This window comes from Oryzias latipes, chromosome 13 (genome assembly GCF_053564925.1).
Source record: "Oryzias latipes strain Hd-rR chromosome 13, Olatipes_Hd-rR_3.1".
In the NCBI taxonomy this organism is placed as follows: Eukaryota; Metazoa; Chordata; class Actinopteri; order Beloniformes; family Adrianichthyidae; genus Oryzias; species Oryzias latipes.
In genome coordinates this window covers 9,251,155-9,277,033 of record NC_136249.1, presented here as the reverse complement: position 1 = coordinate 9,277,033, position 25,879 = coordinate 9,251,155, and the positions used below count along the sequence as shown (strand labels likewise).

At 38.9% G+C, this 25,879-nt stretch overlaps 1 protein-coding gene across 2 annotated transcripts; it reads right to left on the bottom strand.

Annotated features, from left to right (window-relative positions):
• Positions 1-5,126: 5,126 nt before the first annotated feature.
• LOC101171268 (CMP-N-acetylneuraminate-beta-galactosamide-alpha-2,3-sialyltransferase 4-like) lies at positions 5,127-24,451 on the bottom strand. Of its 2 annotated transcripts, none has more exons than XM_078929736.1 (10): positions 24,361-24,451; positions 23,302-23,386; positions 23,114-23,203; positions 21,626-21,723; positions 11,737-11,800; positions 11,480-11,575; positions 8,044-8,233; positions 7,359-7,475; positions 6,322-6,474; positions 5,127-6,246 (listed from the first exon to the last, which is right to left on the bottom strand). In XM_078929736.1, the coding sequence occupies exons 1-10, from the start codon at positions 24,380-24,382 to the stop codon at positions 6,157-6,159; spliced, it is 1,005 nt and encodes a 334-aa protein (XP_078785862.1). In that variant the 5' UTR covers positions 24,383-24,451; the 3' UTR covers positions 5,127-6,156. The 2 variants fall into 2 exon arrangements, with proteins under 2 accessions (XP_078785862.1, XP_078785863.1); XM_078929737.1 differs by having other exon boundaries at positions 6,005-6,243.
• Between the last annotated feature and the right edge of the window lie 1,428 nt (positions 24,452-25,879).

The window sequence follows — 25,879 nt, the reverse complement described above, 5'->3', positions numbered from 1 at the left end:
AGATGCATATTAGTTATGTATTATTATGTATATTAGATAACTAACAGACATCATGTGTCCGATAGGAAGATATCACCCAAATGGCTTGTTTACAACACACAAGGAATGATGGGACTGCAACGCGATTAGCTGTGAGAAAGTCGTCTGCTAGAGAACTAAACAGTGATGTGCAATAGACTTCCATGAATTGATGTCTATCAGACGCATATTGCACATGTAGCTATGGGCTTTGAAGTAGCTGTGATTTAGATATCTAATAGATCTGTCTGTGCTTTGTGGGTCACAACAAAACAGGCACTCATGTGTAGAAGGATTGTTAAAAGAACCCTGCACACCTGTTCTGATATTAATCAATAAATAATAGCAACAACAACAAATAAGTTGTTGTACAATTCTTAAAAATATTGCAATAGCTTCATACTAAATGGTGGTATTGAGCTTGGTAAAGTTGTTTTCAGTCATACTTTAGCCCCCCTCTTATTATAAGAAAATATGTCTTATAAAGTTTGTCTAATTAAGAGCTGTTTTTTATTTATTTATGAAGGCATTTTCCGCTATTGATCAAGGAATCGCTGCCACGCAGGTCTTTTTTTGTATCTTTATTGGTTTATGTATTTTGTCTCACCTAGGAAGTCACTGGAAGATTCCAAACTAAAGCTTGATAATTCGACATGTCTGCAATTTTATCATTCATTGCCCTCCAAAAACTGTTAATCAACTGAAATGTATTGCTGCGTCAACAAACTAAATTTTATTCGTTTTTCTAGATGCATTGTGAACATTTTTGCAGCCACAACAGACTCAAACCTCTGCAGAGGAGCCATCACCATCAGAGTGTTGAGCTACTGAAGATTGTAAGTTAAATCAACAACAATTTTTAATATATTTTTGTATGTAATGCATTACCATCACAATTAATTAATTAAATAAACAATGCACATTTTGTGAACAATATTCAGCTTTACACAAAAGGTTTAAGAAAACACACAAAACAGGGGAAACTATATATATTTCTGATTTGTTTATTTTTATTTTTTTATTAACAGAAGTCGCTGATCATGCAGTGAGAAGCAAATTCCAAATGTAGCTCCAGATGAGAAAATTAGTAATGCTTTAATGCAACAAAAATGTTTTTCAGTTAATAGGAACCTATTTTTATTTTTATGTATGCTTAATTATGTGATAATAGAAAATAAAATATAATAAAACAACATTTTGAGGTTTTAATAATTGTCAAAAATGTTAAACGTTCATCTAGTGTTTGAACTCAAAGCATTGAGCATCTGATTCTTTATAATAACCGTTTGTGTGTTTTACTCTCTTATGGAAAGAGGAACAAGTACGAGTAGACCCAATGTTACAACTCACCACCGTGAGGAACAATTATCAGCCCCAACGTATATGAGGCGGTCACAGCCACTCCCATCGATCCTGCTGGTTGGCCACCAAAAGTTACGGATTTGGACCGGATGGAGTTGGTCCAGTGAGGCCCTTGTGTGATTCAATCAGATTTCACTTTCCCAAAAAACCAGGATGGAAGGAGTTGGCATCACCATTATTTCTTCAGAAAATTAGTTAATGGGGAGATGATCACCCAAAAAAATGTGAGGTAAAAAACTTGCATCAAATTTGACTGGTTATATTCACCTGACTTCAATGACTGCCTGTGGTATTAGGCCGTCTACAACCCAAACTAATACAGTTAAATCTACACATTTTTAAACAAACTTCGTACCCAATAACATCTTTAAAAAATAGATATTTTTCCACAAATGTTTCAGCCATCCTGTACACATTGCAAATATATGAAGTTATTTCTTTTATTAGTCTTAAAACAACTTCTAAGGAGTGTAAATATATATATTTTTAATCATTTACAATATCTGAGTAATTTTAACCCTAATTTTTCCAGTCAAACATTAGACATTGCATCAAATCATTTAATTTTATTTGATTTTGACAAATCAAACACAATTGAGTAAAGTTTATCCAGATTGAGCAGGTAAATATTAAACATTCAGAAAGTGTTACTATTTTTAATTCAGTATGCTTAAAATGAATGTTAATCATTCAAGTCCTTGTGGATATTTCAAAGTTATGGCAGTGACTGTTAGTTTTACATTGTGGACTTGTTCTGAATGCCACATCACTTCATTGCACATCCACTCCGTTTAAAAAGTATCTAAAAACTGGTTCATATCACAACAAACATGTCAACATTGAACTACATGAACATTAATTGTCTGCCTCTCCTTGTCTGATCTGTCACCTTTGTGCCTTTTATACTTGTTTTTATGTTTTGTTTATGTATGCATGTTTTTATTGGTTATATGTAATTTAAATGATTGTTTATTGTGTATGAATATTTTCTATTAAAGTATTTAATTTACGTTTTGAGGTTATTAGGATGACAATTTTTAACACCTGTCTGGGGACTACAGATGAAAAATAGCCTTTGGGCTACTTGTGGTGCATTGCAGCCATGCTTTTAATGTGCACTGTCCCTGTTAAATAAACAAATAAAATAAATAGATACAAACACCACTATTTACTATGTCAGGAAGTTATCAATTTATGGGAAGATGCAGGATCCAGAGGTACATGCCAACTCCAGGACAATTTTTTTTAATCCTTTTTTCCACACAAACTTCTTATTGCTTTTTTTTACATATTTGGTTTTAGGGGCACCGCAGTTGAGCTTTCCCTGGGGGTTCTCATTACCGTCAACCGCCACTGCAGGTGTGTCATTCTAGTTTTTCCTTTTTCAAGAGAAGAAACGTTAACACAACTGTTGCGTTCCTGGGAGAGATGGGGCCAGTATAAAACAAATTTTAGCCTTTTTTTCAGTCAGACAACTCATGCAGTAAAAACACTTATTTTCTTACCCATAACAATCAGATGCCTGCAAATGAAGTGAATAGGGCATTATAGAGAGAAAAAGGTGGGGACACAAGATAGTCATATATTTGATTGTCAGATGAACCTTAATGTTCGTCTTGGAACTCCATGAAGGCTGGCCATACAGATAGTGGTTTGGTCGTATCGGGGAGAGAAGGTGATAAACTGGCTAAAGTAATATATTCAAGAAATAAATGTTTCCATAAAGACAGGTTTATGTTTCCATAAAGACAGGTTTATGTTTCCATAAAGACAGGTTTATGTTTCCAAAAAGACAGGTTTCACATTCTTTTAGTTTGGCATTCACAATCTTTTAGCATGGCATTCACTTTCATTAGCTTGGTATTCGCACACTGTAGCTTGGCGTTCCCATACTTTAACTTGGCATTCCTATTCTTTTATTTCACATTCTTTTAGTTTGGCATAAGGCTCCGTACAATTCCATGAAACAAAATTTCCATAAAACTTTAGGGTAATAACTACCCCTAACGGGGCTCACAGGTCGAAGCCGGGGAGGAGGGTGGGGCGATGAACGCAGCGCTGCGGTAAAGAAAGAGTAGTCTGCCTGAAAAGCGACCAAAGTCGCCCATTTATGCATGTATGCAATAACAATGTCTTTATAAATTGTGAATAAAAAAACGTTTAGACTGCTAAACAGTGACCAACTGTCATTTTTGGTCACTTTTGCCTGCCTTAGGTTTTGCTGTCTTCTTTCTTACACCACTGTTTAAACAAATACCTACCCTTTATCAATATTTACTGTACATAATTTGGACATATCAGTGTATTTGAGAGTAATAAATGCAACAAAAAAACCATGTGTATGCAATATGTATTACTATGTGATCATAATCATTCGGTAAACTATTGGAAACGTTTTGAGAACACTAGAACTCAACAGGAGTAAACACAGCTTTTTCTTAGTTCATTATTACAAATCAAAATATGTATGTGACATTTTTTCCTTCTTATGGTTTCGGAGACAGACGATCCTACCTACAAACCTAGCATACATAAATTGGCTAAAAGGCAACAACTTATGGTAGCCAGGTTGAGTTTTCAACAATATTACAGCAATTCCTTAACCCTTGTGCTATCCTATGACCCCACCCTTACATTGACGTGTCATCCCTACCATGACAAAGGTGGATAAAGGTGAAGAGGATTTCATAGAATCCATGGACACCAGTGAAGATCACAAATCATTGAAGAAAAAAGGTTCAGAGCACTGTCTAGTGGGTCTAGATGACCCAACTCCCAATGTTAAAGTGCCTAGGATAGCACAAGGGTTAAAGCTGCACTCACACCCAACGCAATTCTCGTGCAAGGAGCAGCCAGTTTCAAAGTTAAGTCAATGGTACAGATGCGATCTGAGGTCCTGCGGCTTGATTTGGCTGGCGCGGCAGAGCCAGAGTTCAAATATTTGAACTTTGGCGAGGTTGCCGCATTCCAACGAGACACATCTAATATGGTGGATCAATTCCAACTGTTCTCTTCCTTAACTGTCCAGGGCGTCCTGGCTACTGTTGGGCCAAAGTAGGGTACTCCCTGGTCAGTCTGTCGCAGGGCCCAAGAAGCTGGAGCAATCGTGCTCGCTACGTCAGCTCCCGGAAGGGGAGCTGGCGGCCAGATCGAGAGACACTGCAGCTTCTTCTGGCCTTCTGAATTTTGTGATTATTTTTTTGTCATCGAGACAAAAATAAAAGAAAGGTATCGTAATTTTATTCTTGTTTTTACTTTATCCCTTTCAGGTTAATGCGGGACAGCAAGTCCTCAAACTGGGTCACAGAGACACGGAACACAGCGGGAGCCGGTTGTCATTCAGACCCAGCTCCGCAGCAGGAGTGAAGCTCACCATACCGAAGAAAACTGAACCCAGACATAGAGACATGATTACAGATGGTTTGAAGAGCTCTTCAATATAAATAAGCCTGATCTCCGAACATCATCCACGTCTCCCATGCATTGTAAATAAGATATGCAGACACTGCTCCATGTGTCTGCATCACACTTAAAACATTTGGAAGTAGCTCCTTTCACTCGCTCCTGGGCCGCTCTGAACACTTTTTTGGACAGGCAGCGCGCAGTGGCGAAAGAGGGGAGGCCATTTGCTGCGTGAATCACATTCGGTGTGAATGCATCTGTTGTAAGGAGCAAGCTGGATGGACCAAAACAGCTGACAGGAGACTGGTTAATGACAAATTATGGAGAGCTTTAAAGCTGGGCTCAGAGCTTGGAGCTGGGCTGAGAGCTTGGAGCCCTGGTGAGAGCTTGGAGCTGTGATGAGAGCTTGGAGCTGGGCTGAGAGCTTTGAGCCCTGATGAGAGCTTGGAGCTGTGATGAGAGCTTGGAGCTGGGCTGAGAGCTTGGAGCCATGATGAGAGCTTGGAGCTGTGATGAGAGCTTGGAGCTGGGCTGAGAGCTCTGACCTGGGCTCAGAGCTTGGAGCCCTGATGAGAGCTTGGAGCTGTGATGAGAGCTTGGAGCTGGGCTGAGAGCTTGGAGCCATGATGAGAGCTTGGAGCTGTGATGAGAGCTTGGAGCTGGGCTGAGAGCTCTGAGCTGGGCTCAGAGCTTGGAGCCCTGATGAGAGCTTGGAGCTGTGATGAGAGCTTGGAGCTGGGCTGAGAGCTTTGAGCCCTGATGAGAGCTTGGAGCTGTGATGAGAGCTTGGAGCTTGGCTCAGTGCTTTTCAGCTGGCCTGAGAGCTGAGAGCTGGGCTGAGAGCTTGGAGCTGGGCTGAGAGCTTTGAGCTGGGCTGAGAGCTTGGAGCTGTGGAGACAGCCAGACCGGCATATGGGCAGGCAGAATCAATCATAGGTTCGTGGGTCAAAATATTTACAAGAGGGGGGCAAAGAGGTGGGTTGGCTTTAAGTGTTTCTCTTGTTTGTACTTTGTTGTTTTTTGTTGTTTGTTTGTTTTTTGTTTTTTTGTAGGGAGGGGGTTGGGCTTTGAGCTGCAACGTACGAAAAGCACTTTTTATAAAAAGAAAAAAATGAAGAGGAAAGTAGCTCCAGCTGAGAAGGGGGCGGAGCAAAAGAGACACAGAACCAGAGTCAGGGATCCCAGCAGCAGCATAACCTTAGCTATGCTACTTGTTTCACAGGAAATTAACTCACCAACACAAAGTAGTACTAAGTAATAACATCAATACTAACACATAAAACTTAAACCAAATTTGATTACATTTCAATCCAAAGTATGTTAAATAACAGTTATTTAACAAAATGTGTTTGCTGAACTGGAGCAGCTACTCTGTCACAGGTGTGGGTGGAGGTACTTGAGGACTCCTAAATCCTCCAACTTCTTTAAGACTCTGGCTTCATGACTAATGTCGTGTGGAGACTTCTGAAAAGACAGAAAAAGACTTTTAAACTGGTGCAAATCAAAAGTCTGTAGACAGTTCAAGTTGACTTCACATACCATCATTGCTTTCATGGTATTATGGTCAAAGTAATGTATGGGATGTTGCTGGTCTCTCTTTGGGGGGTAACCAAATCCAGCTAGGTGGACCACATCACAGTAATTGAGAGCCACAAACACAGCAAGGAACCCTGTGGTGGGATGAAAGTTCTTCTGCAAGAAACAGCAGAGGACAGCAGGTTCATGAAGAATCCCTAAATTGTAAAGACTGAAAGTTGTAAAGACTTTTCCACCTTAACCCGTAGGAACTCATGGTGACATCAGTGAGAGAGAAAAATATGAGAAACGCATTCAGTGATTTACTTGGTTTAAGGTGTATTCTACAATTTTTAATGTTTTAGGGTTCTTATGCGTTAATTTATGTTTCATATGTCATATTTCTTATCTTACTGACCCGATGACTGCAGTTTTCAATATGGCTCAAGCTTCAAAATACAAAAGCAGAGAATGGCCTATCTTTTTTTTCCCCATTTTCTCGTGATAACATCTGACACCACATTATCACAAGAAAACAAATTTTGTTTTGTCGTGATAACAAGATAACGAGGAATATACTGTAGTGTCATTTTTCACACTGAGACACCAATAAGTGATCTGTATTAGGTTTTCTTTATTTGGTGCTTACTATAGGCCTTAACCAACAGCTTGCCCAATAACTTTGAACAACAGTAAAAGAAATGGCCCCCAAAAAATAAAAAAATAAAAAACTTTTGGGTGGGCAACCAAAGTGGTTGATTTTACATTAAATAGCCCTTTACTGATAAAACCACAGATTAAATGGTTTGCCTTTGGATGCTTAACACTCAGCCTCAGTATTCAGAGGTAGTGAGTGAAAGCCGTTTTAATGAAATAAAAAAAATTAAATGAGAATACAAAACAGTCTTGAAAAAGAAAGTACGTCTTTTCATCAATGGACTAACTTGCCCAACCCTAGAAAAAAATATAAAAGGACAGAACATTTTAAAGGAAAAAAAGGCTAATTTTTATAACTGTTTTTCCTAAACCATAATAAAAGATGGCTCAGAAGAAACCCTCACCTTATTCCCAAGCAGTTGCTTTCTAGTCTGATGCATAAAGAATGGGTCCAACACTCTCACTTTACTTCTGTCCACCAGCCAGAGTAGAGGAGGGGGCCTCCAAAAGCCTCTTCTATCCTTAAAGGACAGCATAGAAACAAAATGTATTGTATTTTGAAAGGCATGAAGTGTGGCTGGAGACCTTAGTTGCTTGGGTGGAGGACTACCACGAAGCAAAACCTGGGTTTGCTTCCCAAGATGTGCAATGAGATAAAAAAGAAAAAAAAAAAATCAGTGTGGGTCCGTAGCCAAGACCCTTTGCTTAAATGCCTATCTGGGTCTCCTTGCTCCTTGAAAACGCCCTGTGTGTATCTGATTTGCTGTTCCGACACCAATGGGTTAAGGTGAACAACAACATTTTGACTGGCAGAACATTGTAATGGTGACTACTTAAATGAGCTATTCTACCAAAAGCTGCAACTGAAGCTATGATTTTTACACTAAATCTGCAAACTACAAAGTAATAACCTGATAAAACACAAATTTTTCAAACGCTATAAAGATGCCTACAATGAAAAATGCATTCATCTCTGTGGCACTGAAGGTATTTGTTCCTTTGGATGATATGTTAGCCTGGCTGAGAGCGGGTCCAAAAAAAATTCAAACAGGTGGAAATGATTATACTGTATTCTCTTTTATTTCTTACCCTCTTCTCATCATAAAGGATCTCTTTAAGCCAGCGAAGATCATTTGTTTTAAAAGGCACTAAGACCATCAGTGTGTCCTCTTCATTGTGCAACCCAGGGTTGTAGGTTGCCGACTCAGGGTAGAAGATCCTCATGGTGGTCTTGTTTCCTACGTCCTTCTCAAAGCCCCTAACAGGAGCATCATTTAACCTGTGAGCAACAGAATAACATATGACAATTGGACTGTATTTTTTCACTTTTAAACACAGTGGTCTAAAGACAATAACCTATCATCCAAATTTCGCTGTCATCTCTTGGTTATCTTGTTAGGCTTTCTTTTCTGCAGGGATGTTAGCTTGATTATTTTTTTCCTGTGTGTCTCTGGGCCTTTAAAAAATTAGCATGCCTCTAGATGCCAATAAAAACCAAAAAAATAACCCCAAGAGAATGACATCAATAAAATAAAGTTGACTGTGTTACTTGAATTTTACTGAGAGGTTCAGAACACATCTCTGAAATTAATTAGCTTGATCTGATTTTTCAATTTTTAATATTAAATCTAGTAACTTCTATCTTATGGGTGGGTGTTGACCTATACATATTTTACTCAAGAACATGCAAAAATACATATATATTTTTGTTAGCAATAGAACTTTAATCCAAATTTTAACTTTAATCCAAACACATTATAATGTTGATGATATTTACAGCAGCTGCCCTGCCATGTGCACAGTGAGATTCTGAACTCCGAAGGATCCTACCATTTGTTGACTGGAATTCTTCAGCAGGGATCAGGTTAGGAAATGCCTGAGTTTGTTTATTTTGCTTTTCAGCACCTATTCTGGACACATGAGCATCCCCTGAGGCTCACATGATTGGGAGAGGAGGTGGCTTTCAGTGTGTTTGCTGAAATCCACTAACAATGTTAATTTTGGCTATAACTGATGCTAAAGTTATTTTACATAACTGTGTCAACATCGACCCTAAAACCAGAGCATTTTTAAATTAGAAATGGAAAAAAAAATGTTGAAATCAAGGTTCCAGAAAAAGTCAGCCTTGATGAAGTAAATACATTTTAAGTGAATATTTTCTGCAATTAAAAACTCAAACGGGTCGGTGCCGACCCCAACACAAGACTATGGAAACATCTGTACCCATCATGCTATTTGCTGTAGTAGGTCAAGGATGTTCAGTTGTGAAGTTCATCATGTCTTAATGTGTCAACAACCCTTGTTTTTATGCGACAACCATGTTTGAAAATAACGTGTGGCTACATACCTGGATTTGTAGACATTTGAAATTTAAACATAATATTTATGTCAAAAATCTTGTTTGTTTGGATGTGTTTCTGTATGCGAGAGTCTCTATGTGTGCAGAATGGTGTGTGAGACTGTGGACATGGGGGCCCAATTATGCAAATATTGCAGGACAAGAGCCACATGACCGCACACACGTACACGCACTTGCAGTTTCATTTTGGGATGCTTTAGAGGCTTCTTTCATCCTACAAAGAATGCCTTTTAACTATAGGCGGAAGCTGGAGTCCCTGTAAAAAACAGACTGTTGCAAGCAGGAGTACATGCAAATTCCACACAAAAGGGTCGTTCTTGCTGTAAAATGTTAAATCATACAGTTGTCAGTGGTTAGCACTCTTCTCTGACAGCAAGAAGGTTTGAATCCCAGCTAGGACCTTTCTGCGTGGAGCTTGTACTGTATATTCTCCCTGTGCAAGCCTGGGTTTTATCATGGCCCTCTAGAGTCCTTCCACAGTACAAAAACATGCTTCAAAGGTTCACTGGTTACTCTAAAGTAGTAACAAAAGATGAATAAACCAAACAATGTTTTTAATGGTTTTAAATTTCTTAAAAATATAGATGATATTTTGTTCCAATGTATCCAATCCTATTGCTGTAGGTACGACATTATCACAAATGCAGTACTTTTTGTTTCAAACAAACATGGTTGCAAAACTATTTCAATTGTTCCTGTTTTCCTTGTGCAATATTGTTATGAAAGCACTTTTAAACATTTTAACTTGGCACTTCATGCCATAAACGTTACTGACCCCTGATCTAAAATGTCCCTGGACGTTCTTGTGTGCATGTGTGTAGGAATGATTGCGTGGCTTGCAACAGACTGGCAAATTGTTAACAGTGTACCGCACCACAATGTTTTCAAACAATTGTTAATGATAGTTTTGAAGACCAAAATGATTAATTTACCAGAGGCAACACCATAGGTTGAGGTATTTACAAAATTGTTAACTGTACAGCTTTAGTTTTTTCACTGCACATTCTGACCTATGTACATAGAATTACCGTATTACGGTTTACGGATATACTTAGAAAATGTTTAAAATTAACCCTTGTATTATGCAAAAAACAAAACAAAACCATTGATTGTGTTGCGGATGATTTTGTCCCGTACCGTGAAAATCCACTCAAAACAAACAAAAAACTGTTTAAACCAACTACACCTTTTTTTGGATCATATAGACATTTAAAAAAAGAGGCGAAACAGTACATTTTTACTTCCTCCTCCTGGTATCTCTCAGAAATACCCTTCCATATTTCCAGTGTAGCTAGATTTTGCATCACAGGCAGCTCACATTTTGACGCCATGCTTGTTGGCTATGTGTTGTCTGAAAGGACATCACCCACTTAATGTAACAAAAAGCTCATCTACAGTAACCAGGATTGTACAACAAAAGTAGAATTTTAAACCATTCGTCCCATACATCTCAAATAGCTGCTAGTTTGTCACTTTCACATTGTCTAGCTCTGGTTTTATGGTTGTGGATCATAACATTGTCCTCAGACTCTCAAACTTTTTATAAACTTTCTGAAGTTCATTTTTTATGTCTTGGTTTAGTTTAGTTTATTAATTTATAATGAAAGACTAGAAATACATTAAGATTAAAAAGCAAAGATGCTTGCATGTAGCTTAATAGCTCATTTCCATCTACTCTTTTTACAAAACAAATACATTATGGTTAAAAACTATAAATAAATGTGTCATTTTAAAAAAGCTTTTTTTAAAGGTCAAAGGTCAAGGAGATGACAAGAAAAAAAACTAATTGAAAGTCCCACCTCCACTCACACATGGGTCTCTGGCAGTCAAAATATACTTAACTGTACATCAAAGAGGCAAATTTATTTTTGGATTATTAGAGCTACTTACCCATGTAAAAATGTCTGGGTCAAATTTACGCGAATACCTCTGTTTTCAGAATCTGAACAGGCATTCCACTAAACGTCTAGATTTTAGACACTAGCTGAGTGTGAGGAAAGTCACCAAATTTCATGAAGAAATAAAAATTGATCAACTAGTACTTTGGTCATCACAAAACCCGAAATTTGTCAAATTGACCCTTTGCATTACATAAGGGTTAAAAAATTATATAAAATATAATAAAGTGAATATTGGACATTAGCGCTCACAGACAGGTTGGCTTACCTTATGACCACATCGTATTTATTAATGACATTTCCCAAGGAGGTGTGTTTGATGGCAAAGCTATTGCCCACCACTACACATGTTTTGCATTCAAGTCTGTGAAGAGAAGGCAATAAGAAGCTATTAACATTTCTAGGAAGTAGACATTTAACTGTCAAGTTAAACTTGCATCAAGATAAACTCACAAGGTTATTTCCCAGTGTTACATAAACGCGACATGCCTCCAATGTCCTGCAGTCATAAAATAATAAACTTACTCTTCAATGTGGGCTGGCATGTCATAATTTGCAGTTGCAGCAAGAACCTTAAGTAGCATCAGCTCTAAAAATACAAGAGTTAAAACAAATCAAAATATTGCATTTATAGCCTCATATCAAACAGGAAGCTGCATTGTGCTTCATCTTGTAAATCCAACTGTTTAAAATATCAGTTGCTAAATCCATCCATCCACTTGGTTAACCTGCTGAACCCCTTTTGGGGTCCATGGGTTGATGGAGCCAACCCAGCCAATGCAGCAACGGCTGGGTCCATCCTGAACAGGTCGCCAGTCTGTGGCAGAGGTGAACAACCACACACACACTCACACCTATAGGGGACAATTTAGAACCAATAAAGGGCCTATATGCTTTTCTAATCTAATCTAGCCACAGGGGTTGCAATCTAGCCACAGGGGTTGCAAGCCAGTTGCCTCTGTGCCGGTCCCAAGCCCGGATAAATAGAGAGGGTTGCGTCAGGAAGGGCATCCGGCGTAAAAATTGCCAAAATAACCATGCGAATCATCCACAACACTTTTGACATACCGGATCGGTCGAGGCCCGGGTTAACAACGACCGCCACCGATGCTGTTAACCTACAGGGTGTCGGTGGAAATTTGACTACTGTTGGTCGAAGAAAGAGGGGAGGCAGAAGGGTCCGTGGCCAGAGAGAGAAAGGAAAAGGCAGGAACATAGGTTTGAGAATAGGGACTCTTAACGTTGGCACAATGACAGGGAAAGGCAGAGAGCTGGCAGACATGATGGAGAGAAGGAAGGTAGATGTACTGTGTGTGCAGGAGACAAGGTGGAAGGGCAGCAAGGCACGTAGTATTGGAGGAGGATACAAACTGTTCTATCATGGTGTTGATAGGAAGAGAAACGGGGTAGGTGTGATTCTGAAGGGGGAGTTTGTAAACAGTGTTCTAGAGGTGAAAAGAGTCTCAGACAGGATGATGAGCCTAAAGTTAGAAATTGAAGGGGTGATGGTGAATGTAGTCAGTGGGTATGCGCCACAGGTTGGCTGTGAGTTAGAAGTGAAGGAGAGATTCTGGAGTGAGTTGGATGAGGTCATCGAGAGTATCCCCAGAGGAGAGAGAGTTGTTATTGGAGCAGACTTTAATGGGCATGTTGGTGAGGGCAACAGAGGTGATGAGGCGGTGATGGGCAGGTTTGGTGTGAAGGAAAGGAATCTGGAGGGACAGATGGTGGTGGACTTTGCGAAGAGGATGGAAATGGCTGTAGTCAACACTTACTTCCAGAAGAGAGAGGAACATAGAGTGACATACAGAAGTGGAGGTAGGAGTACTCAGGTGGACTACATCCTATGTAGACGAGGTCATTTGAGAGAGGTTAATGACTGCAAAGTGGTGGTAGGAGAGAGTGTAGCCAGACAGCACCGCATGGTGGTGTGTAAGATGACTCTGGAGGTCAAGAAGAAGAAGAGAGGGAAAACAGAAAAGAAGACCAAGTGGTGGAAGCTACAGAATGAAGAAACTTGTGAGGAATTTAGGCAGAAGTTGAGACAGGTCCTGGGTGGTCAGGATGAGCTTCCAGATGACTGGGAAACTACAGCAGAGATTATCAGGGAAACAGGTAGGAAAGTGCTAGGTGTGTCATCTGGAAAGAGGAAAGACGGTAAAGAGACTTGGTGGTGGAATGAGGAAGTACAGGAATGCGTCCAGAGGAAGAGGTTGGCTAAAAGGAAGTGGGATGTAGAAAGGACTGAGGAAGGTAGACAGGAGTACAAGGAAGCGCAGCGTAGAGTGAAGAGAGAGGTGGCAAAGGCCAAACAGAAAGCTTACGATGAACTATATGACAGGTTAGACACAAAGGAAGGAGAAAAGGACTTGTTCAGGCTAGCCAGACAGAGAGACAGAGATGGGAAGGACGTGCAACAGATAAGGGTGATTAAGGACAGAGACGGAAAGGTGCTAACAACCCAGGAGAGTGTACAGAAAAGATGGAAGGAGTATTTTGAGGAGCTGATGAACGTGGAAAATGACAGGGAAAGAAGGGAGGAAGATGTGGTTGTTGTGGAGCAGGAAGTAGCAGAGATTGGAAAGGATGAGGTTAGGAAGGCTCTGAAAAGGATGAAGAGCGGAAAGGCCGTTGGTCCTGATGACGTACCTGTGGAGGTATGGAAGTGCTTAGGAGAGACAGCAGTGGAATTTCTAACGAGGTTGTTCAATAGGATTCTAGAGAGTGAGAAGATGCCTGAGGAATGGAGGAGAAGCGTTCTGGTTCCGATCTTTAAGAACAAGGGTGACACGCAGAACTGCAGCAACTATAGAGGAATAAAGTTGATGAGCCACACAATGAAGCTGTGGGAAAGAGTAGTGGAAGCCAGGCTTAGGAAGAAGGTGGAGATCTGTGAGCAGCAGTATGGTTTCATGCCCCGTAAGAGCACCACTGATGCCATTTTTGCTTTGAGAATGTTGATGGAAAAGTACAGAGAAGGTCAGAAGGAGCTGCATTGTGTGTTCGTAGATTTAGAGAAGGCGTATGACAGGGTGCCGAGGGAGGAGCTGTGGTACTGTATGAGGTCGTCTGGAGTGGCAGAGAAGTATGTCAGAGTAGTTCAGGACATGTATGAGAGAAGTATGACGGTGGTGAGATGTGCTGTAGGTCAGACAGAGGAGTTCAAGGTGGAGGTGGGACTACACCAAGGATCAGCTTTGAGTCCTTTTTTGTTTGCTATGCTGATGGACAGGCTGACAGACGAGGTAAGACAGGAATCTCCCTGGACAATGATGTTTGCGGATGACATTGTAATCTGCAGTGAGAGTAGAGAGCAGGTGGAGGAACAGCTAGAGAGGTGGAGGTTTGCTCTGGAAAGAAGAGGCATGAAGGTCAGTCGTAGTAAGACAGAATACATGTGTCTGAACGAGAGGGATCAAGGTAGAAGCGTTAGGTTACAGGGGGCTGAGGTGAAGAAGGTGCAGGAGTTTAAGTACTTGGGGTCAACAGTTCAGTGTGATGGGGAGTGTGGAAAAGAGGTGAAGAGGCGAGTGCAGGCAGGTTGGAGCGGGTGGAGGAAAGTGTCAGGAGTGTTGTGTGACAGAAGAGTGTCAGCAAGACTCAAAGGAAAGGTGTACAAGACAGTGGTGAGACCAGCTCTGCTCTATGGGTTAGAGACGGTAGCAGTGAGACAGAGACAAGAGGCTGAGATGGAGGTAGCGGAGATGAAGATGTTGAGGTTCTCCTTAGGAGTGACCAGGTTAGACAGGATAAGGAACGAGTACATCAGAGGGACGGCTCATGTTGCCTGTGTTAGCGACAAAGTCAGAGAAGCCAGACTGAGATGGTTTGGACATGTTCAGAGGAGGGATAGTGGATATATTGGTAGAAGGATGTTGGAGATGGAGCTGCCTGGCAGGAGGGCAAGAGGACGGCCAAAGAGGAGATACATGGATGTCTTGACAGAGGACATGAAGTTGGCTAATGTTAGGGTAGAAGATGTTCATGATAGAGTGAGGTGGAAAAGGATGATTCGCTGTGGCGACCCCTGATGGGAAAAGCCGAAAGAGAAAGAAGAAGATGCTTTTCTAAAGCCGTTAAGAATATACATATTATATGATATTACATACTTTTGGCACACTTAAAAATGACATTTTAATGTACAATAAGTTATTTTCGCGAGCCCTTTTCTACCCGGAAGTAGGACGACTCGATCTTTGAGGCTCCGCCTTTCTCTCCTTGAAACTTTATTGATTTGTATAGCGCCTTTTATTTTGGTTAAAAACACAAAGCACTTGACATAAAAGCAGATAAAATGTTATAAAATATGAATTTATTTAAAACAGAAAACACAGGACAATCACACACAGATGGGACCCCTCCCTCACCAGATTCCTCCCTCCACCCACCAAGTTCCTCCAGTAGAACCCAGAACAAAAACAAAGAACTGCAGCATAAAGAAAAGGTCTGGCTTGGTACTGATGACAGGAAACAATATCATGAGGATCCATTTATTCCAAGGCCCAGAGCGACCACTAGGGTCATTACCACAGCGCCCGCCCAACATAGAGCAGCCTAGGGCCCACTCCATGGCTATTAGACCACAGAGCGGGACCCCAGCCGGCCCAGTGAGAACGAACACTGCAAAAACAGTACCCCCTGCAGGCGAAGCCGGTAGTGCCCCAGAACAATGGATCCCCAAGAGTACGAAAGACTGGAGTACGAAACATCCAAATAAAAATTATAATTTAAAAAAAAATATTGAAAATAATATAAGATATATCAATATTAGCAAATTAAAGAAAAATAAATAAATAAATAAAAAGAAAATTTTAAAAATAAATACAAATTAAAAAAAGAAAATTTGTAAAATGATTAAAATGTAACCTTAAATATCATAAATATAATAACAATAAAAGGGGAGTATATTAAAAACCTAAAAATCATGATAATAGTCCTTTTACAATTAAAAAATAAATAAATGAATAAAATAAAAAATATATATTAAGTAGAGAAAATAGATAAATCAATATATAGATAATGAGTAAAATAATTAAGCATTTACCAAAGTCATGATTAAAGCCAGAATACAAAGATGGGTCTTGAGCCTCTTCTTAAAAACCTCCATAGAATCTGCGGACCTGAGGTTCTCCTACAGGCTGTTCCACAGGCGAGGACCGTTATGGTGGTACGAAGCCTCATCGTGTGTTTTGGTCCTCACCTTAGGAACAACTAAGAGGCCCGTGCCAGACAACCTCAGGGTCCGTGAGGGCTCATACTTTAAAATAACATCATTTAAATAAGAAGGCCGAAGACCATTAAAACATTCATAAACCATTCAAAGAATGTTAAGACCAATCCTGAAACGGACTGGGAGCCAATGCAGTGATTTTAAAATGGGTGTAATGCAGGGATGGGCAAACCACGACCCGCGAGCTGGATCCGGTTCCCGCCTCCATGGTTGGTCCGGCCCACTGAACAATATCAGAGACCCATGTTTTTTATTTTTATCTGGCCACACGATCAAGAATTGCATAGAACGTGACATTTTATTCCACCCTTCTGCAGTCTGTACTCCAACCTGAAACCCTCTAAAAATCCCTGTCAAATAGAACAGAAGAGCGTCTTTCCCTTTCCTTTCTACGTCGCAGTGTATCTTTCCCAGTTTAGCTCATTCTTTTAGAGCGATTATGCTGTTTTTTTTAAACAGCGCATGCTCTTCTGTGTCCTGATTAGCTGGAGACCTTGTCAATCAATCTTCTCAGTCCGTGCTGTGTCTCCTGTACAGAAACGCGGAGCTCTTCATATCTACAGAAATCTGTGATCGATCAGATCTTTGTTTTCAAGATCCTGGACCTAATTTCTATGAAGGTTTGAGAATTTAGACAAGAGAAAAGGGTGAAAATGTTCATGTCTGTCTGAGAAGAGTGTATAAAATGTGCAGTGAGGAGTTTTACTGCCTTAAAACATCTGTAATCCGATTCGGTGGATTTCACCAATCACTTTTTATGTCTTCTGCTGCAGCTTCACATATATCTGTGTTATCTTTTCACCAGTACAGAGTTCCCTCGTTTATTTCAGGTTGCAGTTCTTTAAAGACCTATTTTTGCCGATTTTTACACATTTTTAGGCATTTTTCTGATGATGGAGGACATATATGAAGAAAATTAAGCATAAAATTACATTCCTAAGTGTCTCTTTATTTAGATCAGGGGTCACCAACCCTGTGCCCGCGGGTGCATGAGCACCCCTTGTGGTGCCCGCAGGTTATGCACCCAAATTTATTTATTTATCTATTTATTTTTTAATTGAAGCAAATATTTAACAAACAATCACGGCATGTCTGTCAATGAAAACAATATCAATTCTGAGATAAAGGTAGACATAAAAAAAATATTAAAACAAAGATAACTAAAAAAATAATCAATAAAAATAAGGGTCAATTACAAAAGTTTAAATAGATCAAATAAATTACACAATGTCTGGGCATTCTTATGACTCATGTAATGCAAAGATTTAGAGAATAGGTTGAGACTGTTGAGTAATCCATTATTGTGAGATTTCACCTTTAAGAATTTACAACCATGAATAAAATGCTTTGAAATTACTATCAGTACATTAATCAGAAAAGTCCAAATTTTGGCAATTAATTGTAATCGATTTTTAATTGTATTCCAATTTAAAGGGTTAATGATGATATTTTTGGATTTCAGCCAATTATGAAAAGAGGACCAAAACTTTTTTACATGAAAACATTCAAAGAAAAGATGTTCCACAGTTTCTACATCATTTCCACAAAAGACACAAAGATCACTATCCCAATTAAAGTGATAATGTTAAAAATGATTGGAATGGTAAATATCATTTAACGGGAATAGCACTGCTCAAATAGCAAATCAATTTATTGTGGGGATTTGGGGGTTAGCCCCGCCTTCAGCTTTTAAGACTCATGGGAAGTGGGGACTCTCGGTTGTGTTAAATCGCTCACCATAAGTGAGGGAGCTGTGAGTAGAAGTGATATTAATGTTATTTGGCTGGTGGTGGGTGTTCTCAAAATAAACGGACAGATACGACTGTCCGCTAGCTTATGTGAGTGTTGTTCTCAACAAACCGGGGTTGTGCTTTGCATGGGGCACGGGTAGCAGGTTTGGACATGTCAAGTGTGGCCGCAACTAAGTATGAGGCTAGTGAATTAAAACTCGGGCTCAACGGTTCTTGCCTGGTTAGCAGGGGGTGGTGATTCAGTGCTTGCTATTAATTGATGAACACACAGGACTAAAGACGCACACAGGGACAAAGACACACACACAGGACCAAAGACGCACACAGGACAAAAGACACACACATGACATCACACAAAGGACCAGAGACACACATAGGACCAGAGACACACATAGGACCAGAGACACACACAGGACTAAAGACACACACATGACCAAAGACTCACACAGGACCAAAGACTCACACAGGACCAAAGACACACACAGGACATCACACACAGGACCAGAGACACACACAGGACCAAAGACTCACACAGGACAAAAGACGCACACAGGACCAAAGACACACACAGGACCAGAGACACACACAGGACCAAAGACTCACACAGGACCTAAGACTCAGACAGGACCAAAGACACACACAGGACCAGAGACACGCACAGCACCAAAGACACACAAAGGACCAGAGACACACATAGGACCAGAGACACACATAGGACCAGAGACACACACAGGACCAAAGACACACACAGGACATCACACACAGGACCAGAGACACACACAGGACCAAAGACTCACACAGGACAAAAGACGCACACAGGACCAAAGACACACACAGGACCAGAGACACACACAGGACCAAAGACTCACACAGGACCTAAGACTCAGACAGGACCAAAGACACACACAGGACCAGAGACACGCACAGCACCAAAGACACACAAAGGACCAGAGACACACATAGGACCAGAGACACACATAGGACCAGAGACACACACAGGACTAAAGATAAACACAGGACCAAAGACTCACACAGAACCAAAGATACAAACAGGACCAAAGACACACACAGGACATCACACACAGGACCAGAGACACACAAAGGACTAAAGACACAGACAGGACCAGAGACACACACAGGACCAAAGACACACAGGACCAAAGACGCACACAGGACATCACACACCGGACCAGAGACACACAGGACCAGAGACACACACAGAACATCACACACAGGACCAGAGACACACACAGGACCAAAGACACACACAGGACCAAAGACACACAGGACCAGAGACACACACAGAACATCACACACCAAGCAGAAATGAACTTATTGCTAAAAATGATGTCAGGACTTCAGCTCTAAGAAAATGACAAAAGAGCAAAGAAAACTGAATAATTTGATTTATTATTTCTAAGTATTAATATTTCCTGGATTTGTTTGTTCATATTTTCATAATTTTGACAAAATATATTTATTATTCTGGATTAATATTCCTGTCTGATTTTATTCACATTTATGTTTAAAAAGGTAAGGTTAAGGTAAAGTTTTAAAGGTTTAAAAGTTTAGCTTTAGTGTGTTCAATAAATGTTTATCTTGTTCGGCCCGCAACCTAAAGTGTGTTTTGGATTTAGGCCCCGTCTGCAACTGAGTTTGACCCCCCTGGCGCCCTTCATACCACTTAGTGCCCATGAAATAGCCTTCAGTCTCAAAAAGGTTGGTGACCCCTGATTTAGATTGTTGTGAATCCGGAGCAAACCAAAATGTTTTATTAATTTCTGTTCTTTAATCCCATTAAATAATATACATTGGTGGGGGATTTTGTTCTATAAAGAGCATTATCGGATATTAATTTGCAGAAGCAACCATCTGACGTTAAGTTCTGACAATGCACACTTGGTCTGTCATTATCCCTTACAAAAAAAACATTTTCATGGTTTCTTTACAGCCTAGGGCCCAACAGTGACTCAAAACTCACAAACTCGTTTTTGCAACTGGAAAGGCAACTTTGGACCGACACGTTTTAAATGACATACTATTACTCAGTCACTACATGACAACCTTTAACAAATGCTCATAAAGAAATCTAAAACAAAAAACAAAGTATTAAAACTTTTTGTCAAGCAGGGAAACACCCCTTCAGAAACTGAATTAATCATAAAAAGGATTTTAAAAAAACGATCACAGTTATTTTTAGAACGTGACGAAATAAACGAGGGAACTCTATACTGGTGAAAAGATAACACAGATATATGCGTAGCTGCAGCAGAAGACATAGACATTTGCTTTTTTTCATTATTACTGAATGAGAAACAGACGTGTTTCATTTTTAGCGCAAACTGTGAGGCGTGTGAGGAGCTGCAGCGCTCTAAGTCTCAGCGGGAAAAAGACGGGAGAGGATCCACTATTTATTGTTTTTTCTTTTTAATGTATTTGTATATTATTTCCTGACTTTTTGTCGTTGAAAATCACAGTTATTTGGTCATTTTTTTTATTTCATAAACTGTGTTATTTATTTCATTAAAAGGATCATGAATTTATTAAACTTTATTATAGGGCTTTACAATAAAAGAAAGATAAAAGAAGTTTAAAGAAAAAGAGTCATTGTGGCTCTCACAAGAAAAAGTTTGGAGACTCCGCTCTAGCATCCATGTGGTGTTGGAAGATTTGTTGTTTTTCATTCTTCCTATCATTCAAACACAATATGAAGACAACATTTCTCTAAGTTTTACACGAGGTACATCAAGCTGTTGGTGCAATTGGCTCTAAAATGAAAACAAAAGTTTGAACCTAAAAACTGTTTTAAAATATAATTTTCAATCCAAAGGTTTTCATCCAGATTCCATGTTATTTCTTCCTCACTCCACGCACCTGCTCCTGGTCCGGCCCTTCTATCTATTAGAACCCTATGTGGCCCGCGAGTCAAAATAATTGCCCATCCCTGGTGTAATGTGTTCCTGCCACCATGTCCTTGTCAAAACCCGTGCTGCTGAGTTCTGCAGAAGTTGTAAGTTTAAAAGCAACTTTTTAGGCAAGCCAGAGAGGAGGGAATTACAATAATCTAAACGATTTAAAATAAAAGCGTGCATAAGCACCTCTGTGCTGGCAAGAGAGAGAAACAAGCGGACTCTGGCAATGTTTTAAGATGATAAAATCGTGTTTTCACAACGTTTCTGATGTGAGGAATAAAAGTCAGCTCATAGTGAAAAGGTACGCCCAGGTTTCTCACACATTGAGAAGGTTTAAAATGTATATAGATATGGTATATATAGTAGGATCTTGAACCAGTGCCTTCTTGCCATGAGACAAGAGCCCTAAACACTACACCATCATGCTGCCCTGCTGATAAAGTGTTAAACCCAATTTAATCATAAAAACTTAGTGTTTTGCAAAGCCAGAAATATGACATAAGCTAAAGAAATCAACATACCACTTCCTGTAGGGCCATATGGTAAATGCAGCTGGGACACATACTCCTTCCAGAAAAAATCTTCCAATGTCAGAAAAAGCTTTGTCGTTTTGTTGATTCTAAAAGAGAAAAGTCGGATCAAGATCAGATAAAACCACAAAGTACAAAGCTTTGTTGAAAGAATATGATAATACTTGGAGAAGAGCGGGGTAAAGCAACGTAAGCTCTGGGCAAATATCACTCATTATCAATACTTTGATTGTTTTTCTTTCATTTTTGTTTTCTGTTAGTCAGATGGTCCATAGCAGACAATAAACTGCTTTCTCAATTTTATCACTGCATTATCAGATATTAATTTGCGGAAACAACCCTCTGACGTTAAGTTCTGACAATGCACACTTTGTCTGTCATTATCCCTTACAAAACAACCATTTTTATGGTTTCTTTACAGCCTAGGGCCCAACTGGTTCACATTAGAGCGACTCAAAACTCACAAACCAGTTTTTGCAAGTGGAAAGGCAACTTTGGACCGACATGTTTTAAATTGCAAAGTATTACTCAGTCACTACATGACAACCTTTAACTAATGCTAATAAAGAAACCTTAAACAAAAAAGTATTAAAACTTTTTGCCAAGCAGGGAAACACCCCTTCAGAAAAAGAATTATTCATAAAAAGGACAGTAAAATTGCTTTATCATTTTAGACATGAGTCTATTTAATTGTTTAATAGAATAAAATAAACTTTAAAGGTTTCTTTTGGACAGATTACTTGGACTTACAATTGACCAGAAATTCTCCCCTGAGTTTATTTGGGTTGCTGTACAATTTGTGTTTTGTTTTAGCAAAAAGCTCTGGGCAAAGAAGGGCTGCTATGTCATACACGGTTTAAAGTTTTTGTTAATGTCTATTTTTTTTTATCCCATTACAGTTTTTTATCCCATTCAATGACATACACTGGTAGGTGATTTTTGTCTTAAAAATGTTCTTGTATTAACAAAAAAATCAGATGAGCAGGAAGTTAAAGTTGAAAAGCCACAATTTGTCCGTGTCACAGACATGATCTGTGTTCATTTTATTCTAGTACGCCTGTCTGTTTTGTTCTTCCTACTTTCCTTATCCACACACATTACAGACCAAAACGTAGGGGAAGTAATGAATAATAAACCAGTATTAACTTTTTAAACACTTTATTGCAGCTCATCTTATAGTTTTCATAAGCAGGTGGGGTTGGTGCCAAGCCTGTTATTTAAATCTAGACATTAAAATCAAATATGAATGGCATCAACATAGCAGCTGGTGTTTCTGATAAATGTTTTTTATCTACCTTTTATTTGCAAATGTTTTAAGCTCTATGTGAAAAAACGCTGCAGTTAAATGAATCAAACCAGGTTTTCAAGTCTTTTTCACAGAATTTACAGTGCTTTCATCTTTTGAGTATGCTCAAATTCTTTGTCATCTTTCACATTCTGTTCCATGTGTCAAAAAAAGGCAGACAAACAGTCACTCACTTAAAGTTCAGACTCTTCCATCCCTTCAGGCTTTCCCAGGGATTGCACTGCGACTGGTGTATGTGCAGATCTCTGCTGGCATGGGGTTTGCTGTAAAAATCCATCATCAATGGTACACAATTATTCTAAGTTTTGAAATGCTGCAAAAAAAAAAAAAAACGTGTAGTTTTTTTGTTGTGTGTATGTACCTTTCAAGTGATGCAATCAAATAGTTGCATGTAAGACCAGTAAAAGTGAGAAGCAAACTAACTTGAAGAAAGATAAGTAAGTGACCTGGAGGCATACAGTTTGAGAGACAAACAAATGTTAGTTTAGGAATACATTTATATAGAAATATACATATATTTTTAAAAAGTTAAGCAGTTAATTTTGTGATCTACTAGTTCTAAATTAATAAGAAAACAGCTCAAGAAGTTGCTGAAAACGTTAAAATTTACACTATAGCATAAAACCAGTTTTTCTATGTTCATAGAGCAACAGACAATTTGTCATTTTTAAGTTGTGCAATTAATAAATTGAACTGGTTTAAAAATGCAGTTAATAGAAAACACCAAGAATAATCACTAGGCAAGATATAGACTATTTTCTTTTCTTAATTATGTTTATTACAACATACTTGGTAACTTTTCATATTTTTTGATGAAAATTCGTTTTCTTTGTTAGCCGCTCAGTTTTAATTTATTACAGAAGCAGCTCTAGTAGGTTGTTGAAAACGTTAAAAAGAATATTAATACAGGCAGCCATTTATTATCATTTACTGTTTTAAGTAGAAAAAGTATTTTTAAAATGTCATGCAAATCAGAAAAATAGAACTTAACTCATTAAAAATTCTATTTGAAATGAATGAATTGAAAGCAAAGTCTAGATTCACCATCTTACATTGGAAAAAAAAAACATTGAATAATATGTAGCTGTTAAATTGCCTTTACTGTTATATGTTCCAGAACTGTCAAATAAATAAATCGAGGAATCACAAATTGAAGAAATAATAAAATCATAAAAATGTTTTACTGTTACACAAGTTAGCATTTTTGATTTCTCAGATATTTTAGTTTTGTATTTTAGTTGAGTTTTGTAATGGGAATATTGTAATTTACCTCAGAATAACCTAAAGTTTGATTGAATAAGAAAAGCTACAACAAAGACACACAGGCATGCAAGTCAGATGTGTGTCAAAAGCATATTACAAAGTTGTTGTTTTTTTAAATCCCAATTTTAAAGGTGAAAGAAAAATCTATTTATCTTACGCAATTTTGTGATCCGGGTCATCTTCACTATCCTTTTTGTCCTTGAATGTTAACTCACCACAGGTGGCTAGTTTTGACAGACAGTGAGCTGTTAGTCCAAGCCCTCAAAACATTTGACACACCCCCAGAAATGCAGGTAAAACCTTCACAGACATGTACTCGCATTTAGAGGAAAAAATTCTGTCGTACATGAACTAAGGCTGAAGTTCAAAGATTTTTTTTTTTTTTTGAAAGCTGACACTTAAATTTACAACTGTATTTACATTGATCGTGGATACACAAATAATAAGGGTTAAAAAAAACTAGTTAAAAATAGTTAAAGGGTTGTGAGGGCAGAACCCGCAAATCCTGACTATGATTAAAAATAACACTAAATCAGTAAAAAATAGAAAGAACACTGTTTCAGAAATCTTCATACCATATGCATATCAAGTATCAAAAATATATGCAGATTATTTTTTCATTTGAACAATCATGAATATAATTTGACTTAACACTATTTCTGAAATCATCAATGCAGATCAAGTATGAAAAGTTAAAAGTATGTGCAAATTATTTTTCATTAGAAAAAAATCATAAATCAATGTTTGGAGCAAGTGAAGTTATCGAATTAGAGATAAATCACTTTAACCATCTTCAATAATTGATTAAGCAATTGTATTATAATTACAAGCTAATGCTGTGAAATAAAAAAGGGTTCATATTCTGTCGATTGTCCAATGTTGTCAATTCCATCTTCTGCTGATTGACAGCCGTCCTTCTGGATTTAGAAGGAGTTTATAAGTTTTCTTCACTGTAAGGTCTCCAGACTTAGATTAGGGTCTTTGTCATTTAGCAGCTGTTATCTGCGCAGCTCAAAGTTGAGGTCAAAACGTCTGCAGGTTAGAACTCTCTGCGGAAAACCATTGTCACAGTTGACTTTTAAGGATAGTGCAAATCCCAGGCACCATATTTCTTGAAACTATATTTGGCTCTTTGATGTATTACTGCATTTGTTAGCTCAGACGTCCGTGATCAAACACTTCTCTAAGTCCTTCATGTTGTTGACAACCAGTACCTTGGACCGGTCCGGTGGACCAAGGGGTTTAATCCTTTCAGATTTTTCTTTGGTTCATCAGAGCTAGCTTGTGTTTCTGATTCACAAACCTGATGAGGATCGCTGGTTTATCTGTCTAGTTTAGCGAGTGGCAGATCTTGATAGTATTTAGATCCAGGGAAATCCCTTTAGACATGAAAAATGATTCCACTTGGTGTTCCAGAGTCTCCATCCCTCTCAGTTTCAGAAGACATGCTAGCAATGGTAGCACTACTAGCACTAGCAATGCAACTTCCAGCTGCAGTTAGCTTTGCACGAGGTTTGAACTGTAATCCAGTGAGATAGACAATATCCATTGTTGCTTGTTGTTCCACACTATCCAGTCTTTCCTCCAGAATGTCGACCCGGTTCTTGTTGCTTGTTTTGAGCTCGGAGTCTTCAGAACTCTTCCACTAGGTCCATGAGAGAGGTTATCTTAGCCTG

Bases quoted from the DNA above. Each gene is read 5' to 3' on its own strand.
- LOC101171268 (XM_078929736.1), bottom strand. From the start codon at position 24,382: ATGACCCGGATCACAAAATTGC. The intron at 11,576-11,736 runs GTAAGTTTATTA...TTCTCTTCACAG, and splicing joins ATGCCAGCCCACATTGAAGA to ACTTGAATGCAAAACATGTG. The intron at 8,234-11,479 runs GTAAGCCAACCT...TGTTGCTCACAG, and splicing joins AAATACGATGTGGTCATAAG to GTTAAATGATGCTCCTGTTA.